At 36.2% G+C, this 9,019-nt stretch overlaps 1 protein-coding gene across 4 annotated transcripts in view; it reads left to right on the top strand.

Moving 5' to 3' along the window:
• Positions 1-8,441, top strand: part of LOC127501915 (MAM domain-containing glycosylphosphatidylinositol anchor protein 2-like) — a 157,920-nt gene extending 149,479 nt beyond the window's left edge. For all 4 annotated transcript variants that reach the window (XM_051874239.1, XM_051874235.1, XM_051874236.1 and 1 more), the window contains exons 15-17: positions 538-671; positions 893-992; positions 3,350-8,441. In XM_051874239.1, the coding sequence (XP_051730199.1) occupies positions 538-671; positions 893-992; positions 3,350-3,438 (323 nt within the window). In that variant the 3' untranslated portion in view covers positions 3,439-8,441. The remainder of the gene's footprint in view (positions 1-537; positions 672-892; positions 993-3,349) is intronic.
• The last annotated feature ends 578 nt before the right edge of the window (positions 8,442-9,019 follow it).

The raw sequence follows: 9,019 nt of genomic DNA, 5'->3' as shown, positions 1-9,019 counted from the left end.
ATAATTTGTTCGCTTGTCTTACTACATTGTGAGTGCATGATATAATTTGTTGATATAATTCTTTTGCCTACAAATCAGGCGAATCAACCCTTCAGAATATAGATATTTATTTTTAGTTTTATTAAAGTGGAGATTTCTGACTCAAACTCACTGCCTTTAAAGCGATGGATTGTGATTGAAATCTACAAACGCAAATAGATAAAGTGCAATAAAATAAACACTTAAAAGTGTATTTTGGATGTTTTTTTTACACTAGTCTGATGTTAAAGAAGCAAAAATAGACCTCAAAACTATAAAAAAAAAAAAAAAAATGTTTTTGCCTGTAATGTCTTGCCTTAATGTTTCAACATACCTTTTGGCCAATAAAGCAGACATGTTTGCTAACTGACTAAGGTCGAAGTGTGTACAATCCACCTCCACTCTGTTTGTAACTGGATTGATAGATTGATTCTCCAGCAGCTTCAGATACTCTTACAGTCTGTCGGGCCGCACTGAGGAGGTCAGTTGTTAAATTAATTGATTGTGTTTTTCCCGCAGGCACTCTGAATGCGTTTGTGAAGCAGAAAGGTCAGTCGACTTCAGACGCAGGTCCAGTGTGGTCCCTCAGCGGGAACCAAGGGGACCGATGGAGACAGGCCAAAATTAGTATCCATCCTATTTCCTCCTTCCAGGTGAGTGAAATGTACAGTGAACATTTAGTCAGTATTTATAGAGTATTTATTCAACTGTATAGTTATGTTAATGAGATATGAGATATATACCGTGTTTGATTTTTCACTGCGCTCATCAGAATGCATTATGGTTTTGTGCACAACCTCTCAAAGATGCTGTCGACTGCAGAAGAGGCTCTTGAGACGAGCGTTTGTTTTTGTGTTCTATTTCCATCACGCAGGTGATATTTGAAGGCATCCGCGGTCCAGGGATCGAGGGGGACATTGCCATTGATGATGTCACGCTGGAGGAGGGGGAGTGTCCTGACCCTCCGTCCAATCGTATGTATCGAGCATGCATCTCCATGGTAACCAGGCAATAATTGCGTGCGCAGCAGCAAGCACAATGTTGTCCAAGAGAGCTCAGTAATTACACTAGAACAAACAGCGAGAAAAACAGAAATGAGGGCAGGTAATGGGCTGGAATTGACAAGACTGATGGTGAGAGCGAGACGTGGCTCGGCTTCTGCTGAAAATACGTGAGCAAATGGAAAGCCTTCCTTCTGGAGCCAAACTAGGGCTGTAATCATCGAGTGAAGTTATGTGTTAATCATTATTATTAGTCTGGAGTATAACAGCGCATCAGGTTTTCCATTATTATTAAAAGAGTTTCATATATCGATCTCTCCATCAGGTGTGTTTGTGTCATAAAATACAAGCTTCATGGATATCTAGAGAATAGTCATATGCACTGGAGGATGCTTGTGAATCACAGAAATACAGTTCTGACATTTATGGCCAGCCATAAGTGTGAAAAACATGAGGCGGATTTTAATGCTGTTAACTCGCTTGCGCTCCAGACATGAATGATTGTCAGTGTTTTCAGTGATCACAGTGTGTCTTTAGCACACCTAACTCTTAGTGAAGTCAAGTAATCACAAAACATGTTCATGTCAGTGTCTATAGGGCCATATTTGAACACCCTATAGCAACATGCAGAATACCTTAGCAAACTATACACTATATTGAGTAGGGCTGAGTATCAAAAATCGTTTCTATTTTAGAACCTGTTCCAAATTTCCAAGAACTGGGCACACGTGCATTTTGATTCCATTTAACGATTCCTGTGTTCCCATTTCAATGTGGTTTTAACCATTCAAGCGAAAGAAGATGCGAAAGAGAATCCAATTCGGCACTAGAGCGCTGTTTTCGGTGCTGCGCACATATCTAAAGCGTCCTCTCATGTAGTGCGCGACTAAATTGAGTTGTCTTTTGCATCTTCTTGCGCTTGAATGGACACGTGTGAATCAGTATATTGGATCCGTGCATTTAGTCTTAAAGTGACAGCAGCCTCATAAATCCGCTGAAGCCTGTCATTAACGTTAATCAAAGAACAAAAGAAAAAGAAAATCACTCATTGATCTTGACTGAATAACTTTTGTAACTTTAATAAGGATTAATCTATGTTTCATTAATAAAAAGTGAAAAAAATAAAAAGTAAAAATTTGATTACATTCTATTTCAATTTTTGTACCTGAACTTTGTTCAGTTGTAGGCCTATTGATTTGTGCTTTTGCTAATTTATTTAATTTAGCACAAACAAACCCAAGTTGGGTTGAAAATGGACAAACTCAGCGAAAGGGTTGTTTTATCCCAGCGATTGGGTTGTTTTAACCCAGTGATTGGGTTGTTTTAACTTAGCGAATGGGTTGTTTTGACCCAGAGATTGGGTTGTTTTAACTTAGCGAATGGGTTGTTTTGACCCAGAGATTGGGTTGTTTTAACCCAGCGATTGGGTTGTTTTAACCCAGTGATTGGGTTGTTTTAACTTAGCGAATGGGTTGTTTTGACCCAGAGATTGGGTTGTTTTAACCCAGCGATTGGGTTGTTTTAACCCAATGATTGGGTTGTTTTGACCCAGAGATTGGGTTGTTTTAACCCAGCGATTGGGTTGTTTTTAGCTAGTGATTGGGTTGTTTTAACTTAGCGAATGGGTTGTTTTAACCTAGTTTTTTTCTGCTGGGTAGTTTTATTTAACTCAACTATTGTTTAAAAATGACCGCATTGCTCACTTAAAATGAACATGTTGGAAATGAACATTTATTAATATATTTAATAATTGAATAATAATTAACCAATAAACATTTATTAAATTGTTTATTAATAAATGTTCACCGTTTGATTATTATTGTTGTCTCTAGTAATTATGTGTCTGATTTTTAATTTACAACCTACTTTGGGTTAATTTTTAAGCCAGATATATAGTCATTTTTAATCAATAGTTGGTTTAAATAAAACTGCCCAGCACGTTGGTCAAACATTTAACCCAACCACTGGGTTAAAAATAACCCAATCGCTGGGTTTGTCCATTTTCAACCCACCTTGTTTTGAAACCAGTATTTTTTAGAGTGTAGTTGTTTTTGCCGTGGTATTTTTGTTAAAATCACAGGCAAAAGCTCCTTGTGTAAGGTCTTTGGGCTGCTGATTTTTGTTCATGGTATTCAGCAACAGAATGTTTTGCAAAAAGACAAAATAAATATGTTTCATATCTAAATGTTTGACTTTTATTGGAATCGAAACTTGGAATTGTGATCATAATCTCTAAAATTCAAACGATACCCAACCCTAATAGCGAGTTTTTCCTATAGTGATGTAGTTCTCTGGTTAACGGTAACCTCTTTCTCCGTGTTTCCCCACAGCGATCAGAGGAGCGGCTCCACACACCGGCTCCAGTATATGGCCATTGAGCGTCACACTGTTTTTTACCGTATTCTTTCATCAGAGGTGACGCTCCACATGAGAAGAGACTCGAGATGCGTCCCGTAATATTTTATCACCAAAGATTTATGCTTTTGGATTGCTGAGAAGGCACAACACCGGGAATAACACCATGAAACAATGACAAACCTAAACAGAAAAGTAATAAATATTTTGTCGCTGTCCAGCAGAAACCTCGTATCTCCATATTTCGTAATTTCTCTTTTTTTCATAAATCATTACTATCGGTCAACCTTTACATCCATCTGTAGGTTTTGCAAATATTTAACCATTGAAAAGTATTAAAAAGAGCTTGTGACTAAAGCGCGTAACTCCATTGGCTCCTCACACTGTCAGTCAAACATCATAAGTTTAGCACGTCTCTGCTTGTTTGCAATGCAATGATAAATAAAGAGCTGTTTCTTTGAATAACTACAGCGTTTTCTTTCCTCAAGAAACACTAAATATATATATAAAGGCTAATGATTATGTATTGAGGAGTAGAGAAGAGTTTCTTGGTCTTGCATTTGTCTTTAATAACATGAGTTTTTGGTCAAATGACAGAAAAAACTGAAGCTACAATAAACTTTATAACTCATGAAAATGTAATTTGAAGCACTTAATTCTAATGACAGACAAAACACGCATTTCCGACATTCGCTGGTCAAAAACTCAACTTGAGCTTGATTTTGGTAAAATGTTAATAATATAATGACACATGCAAGTGTCTGACCATATATAAAACTAAACCACAGTAATAACACTGCGGTGTTTAATTATTTAAATAATACCGATTTTTTTTCCCATTTCCTGAAAAGTAGTGGTTTTGGAGATACGAGGTTTCCGCCCGACAGCGATGACGCAAACAAAAAAATATTTTCTGCTGAGGTTCAGAAGGATTCTCCATCACGTCTGGACCCGACAGAGGATTTGAACACAGTCTAAAAAAGCACAACGACTACTTCGCCATCTGGATGTATGGATTTAACCGAAAGGGAAGCAAAACCAGTTTTACACGCAGTTCCCTTTCGTTCAAGATTCAAACGCTGGTGATTTGGAGTACAATCAGCAGAACGTCTCACCTTCGGGTCTACCTTTTCTCACATCTCTTGATTTGTTCTTTGGTTTCATTTGGCTTGGTGCTTTAAAACGCAAATAAAGGAGCGTTTCCAGTAGCAGCCTGATTTCACAACACTGTGCTCACGTTCCCAAGCGGAAGACAGACAACATTTTGTGCGGTTACGAGCATCCGTGACGGTAGAAGACTCTGGTTTGTCGCCGTTCCCAGTTCCAGTTGAGTGACAGAATTTCTGCCATTAAAAAAAGAAGTGCCTTCAGGTTAAAAACCGATCCGTTAGCCTGGCCATCGACACCAAACGTCAATGTTTCTAACATCTCTGATGGGCTATTTTATACTCATTTCTATCGCCCCTCAAGTGCTGGAATGCGGCGCGACTGTGACCGTCACGAATGGACGACGCGGGGACGTCATGCAGGTGTTGCGCTGAATGTCTCACGCTCTCCATCGATAAGGAAACGCAAACGGGCCTTGGAACGGACAGGCCTGCCGTCCCTCCTCATGCCTCTGTCATTTATATACCGAACAATGTGCATTCTGAGAGAAAAAAAAAATGAAATATTCATAATTATAATAATATTTTATTACTCTATCCAGAATGTGTCTCAGCTTTTACACACAAACTATGAAGAAACGGTGGCGGTATCTACCTGAGCGCTCGGCCGGCCACCTTTTAAAAAAGGGTGTTGTAAAAAAAACTGTTTTGACAAGAAGCTGTGTCTCGTTTCTTCTTCTTATTTACGTTGAAATGTTCCAACTTTACTGTCTTTATTTCTCGTCGTCTCCCTTGCATTGCTGAAAATATCCAAAGTGGGCAGAAAAACGTCGACTTTGCTGGTTTGGTAACTGTACTTGTATATGTAAAGAAGCTCTATTCATTGAGATTTATATGAGATGTTTTATGTACAAGTCAAAGGAAGCACAACATCTATTCAACCATTAAAAATGCTGTTCTAAAACATCATATATGTGACCGTCCCCCTGCAAAACCAGTGTGAAATTAAAGTGCACGCTTGTGTTTGTGACGAAATTCACAGATTGTGGAATAATGAAGATTTTTTTGAAAGATTCTCTTCTGCTCACCAAGGCTGAATTTATTTGATCAAAATACAGTAAAAATTGTGAAATATTTTTACAATGTAAATCAGCTGTTTTCTATGTGAATATATAGTAAAGTGTAATTTATTTCTGTGATCAAAGCTCATTATTACTCCAGTCTTCAGTGTCACATGATGTTTTTCTAATATGCTGATCATCATTGGATAATCACTTTTTGTTAATTATGATTGGTGCTCAATTATTAATAATGGGTCTTATTATCATCAATGTTGAAAACTTTCATATTTTTGTGAAAAACGTTGTACTTTTTTTCAGGATTCTTTGATGAATGGAAAGTTTCGGGTCACTTCACTCTCGCTTTTGATCAACATAATGCGTCTGTTCTGAATAAAAGTATTAATTTCCTTTCATAATAAAATCTTACAGACCCCAAACCTTTGAATGGTAATGTATGATGGTTTCCAGCCACAAAAATATGACTGTTTTCAACATTGATAATAATCATAAATGTTTCTTGAGCATCAAATCATCATATTAGAATGATTTCTGAAGGATCATGTGACACTGAAGACTGGAGTAATGATGCTGAAAATTCAGCTTTGATCACAGGAATAAATTACACTTTACTATATATTCACATAGAAAACAGTTATTTTACATTGTAAAAATATTTCACAAATGCACTGTACTGTATGATGTTTATAGATATATATGAATGGTAAAGCGAGTCAGCTGAAGGTTGATCATGCAGACGTGTGAAGCCTCTCATTTCAACTCTTTCACTTGAATGGCCACAGAAATGTATTCGTACCTCAGTAGCCTGTTTATAACAGAAACATTTAATATTCTTCAGCGCTCGTCACATTGTCGCATTACATTAGTGGCAAACAACAAGAAGTTAAGAACCGCCGGTCGTGAATCCCCATACCATAATGTACAATTTCCTTCCAAAACAACCTTCAATTTGTGACCTCTAACTGAAATAGCTGGTGAATAATGAAGATGATCCGCTGGTTTTACTGGAGCGTGTCACATATATGTGCAGGTATATGCAGTGTCCCACAGGTCAGGTAGAAAAACAGTCACATGATGTAAAAGATTCCATTCACAGAAGAATGACTGACGCTCATTACAGGACTTCAGAATCGAACGTTTTAAAGGTCAAATGCTGAATAGTCTGTGTTTCTGTATGATGTTCAAATGGGCCGTCTACAATAAAACAAACCTGTACATGATATGAATTAAGGGCTTAAGGCATCTTAGCTTGTGTTATCATTGCCAAATGAATCGTGTATGTAATTCCAGCTCACAAAAATATGTTCTAAGAACGTTTTGCTAACATTCCCATTAAGGTAACGTTATTTCTGAAAGTTCTCTGAACGTTCCAAGTGTTTTTTTCTTGGTTATGTGAACGTTCAGTTTTGCAAACATTGTGAGAACGTTACTTTTGAATGTTCTCTGAACGTTCCAAAACAAGTCGTAACATTTAAAAAGCGTTAGATGAACTTTCAAATAAAATGATCCAGAAAAAATGTATGTATAAATATTGTTTTTGTGCTAACGTTTTGAGAACATTATTGAAGACCAGATAACATTGAACGAACATTCTATTAACGTTACTGGAAGAACGTTTGTTCATAACCTTGAGAGAAGCTGTTAGCTGGGATGTTTTTTCTTTGTAGAGCTGGGCGATATATTGAATACTCTGAAAATATTTGCGATGATTTTGCTGTTGATAATAAATTAAGCAACATTTGTGAGTATTGAGATGATTTTTAAGCACTTTTTTATGTCACTTTTTTTCATTTCAGTAAATTGATTAATCAGTTCCTCTAAAAATCACTAAAGTCCTTGTGTGGCATTTTTCATGCATTAAAATGTCTTAGTAAAAATAAAATGTAGGTGAATATTGCTGTTTATCATTATGTATTGTTGGTGCATATGAATGAAAAATGTTCTCCGTGTTCGTTTAGTGAGAAACAGTGTTTTACTTTTTACATCTCAACATTAGTATATTGAATATTGTCTGAAAAATATTGGGATAAAGATATCGCCCAGCTTGAATGCCATGATAAAATATTGATAAAGTTTGGTAAAATTTAAGCTAACAAAAATATGTTCTAAGAACGTTTTGCCAACGTTGAGAAAACATTATTTCTGAAGAACGTTCAAAACGTCCACTTTTTAAATATATATAAAAAAAAGAGTTCTCGGTGAACGTTTGATAAAACATTTTAGCATTTTGCAAACATCATGGGAACGTTACATTTGAATATTCTCGGAACATTCTGAAACAAGTTTAAAAAACATCAAACCAACTCAAATGTTCCAGAAGAGCGTTCCATGATTGACGTTATTGAAGACCAGATAAATCTGAACGAACGTTCTATTAACGTTACTGGAAGAACGTTCCCTGTCAGCTGGTCTTTTCCACCAGCGAGAGAAAATGTATGACTGCAGTTTTCTTCGAGAGAATCAATGTAGACGACGACCTTCCAGAATGTCCCGCATATGTTTCAGTGTTTAGAAGTCTCTCAGCTCGAGCATCAGAGTGTTTTAGTGCTTCACACTGGAGCTTCAGAAGGGCTTTATGACTGCAGATCATCCACTGCTTCACTCAGTCTGAGAATCTTTCACAAACACCAGTTCATGAATGCAGCAGCTTCTGACAGTGTAAAGTGTGTGTTTATTGTGTGTTAGTAGATCACTGGAAATGTAAGACCTTTGGTTGTTCTCTATCCATGTCGATGATCCGATGTCCTGTAATGATCCTTCAGTCATTCCACTCACTTATATCCAATAATGCTTCCTTTCACTGTATTTCTTTGGATTTACCATCCATTTTTGTGTCATTCTTGCAACTAATGATGAAAAAAATAATAAAGAAAGCTATTTTACATCTGTGTCGGTGAAACGCATTGCGGAAAATCTTTCTGCCTGTTCCTGGAGGAATTTGCATTCTAACTAGACATTATTTATTTATGAAAGTTTCTGTTTAGTCATAAACATTAGAGTCTCGACGACAAAAAATAATGGTACTTTAAACCGGGGCATGTTGTCACAGCGAGACACTGATTATTTGATTGAAATATGAAGTATTGTCAGGTGTAAAACCATCTTTCACAACATTTAAATGCATTATAGGCTATTTAATGAATAGATTTAAAGAATAGAGCAATTCAGAACAGACGCGAAAAAAAATATATATATAAAATTTACTATTTGATTTTGAAAATGTTGCTTAGATCAGAGGTTTACAAACTGGGGCCTTTAACTAAATAAAATTAATAAAACCAAATTATTATAATATTTATTTATAAATACATAATATAATAGATATAATCAAATGTACAGAGTTTGACATTACCGCTTATTCTGATTTTTTTCTCATTAGGTTTATACATACAAAAGTAAAAAGGATGCAGATATGTAAATATATTTAAATATTTTCCAGATAATATTGCATTTCTAACAG

Source organism: Ctenopharyngodon idella, chromosome 20, assembly GCF_019924925.1.
Source record: "Ctenopharyngodon idella isolate HZGC_01 chromosome 20, HZGC01, whole genome shotgun sequence".
Classification (NCBI taxonomy): domain Eukaryota; kingdom Metazoa; phylum Chordata; class Actinopteri; order Cypriniformes; family Xenocyprididae; genus Ctenopharyngodon; species Ctenopharyngodon idella.
The sequence above is the reverse complement of the archived record's forward strand: the minus strand, read 5'-3'. Positions and strand labels throughout refer to the sequence as shown.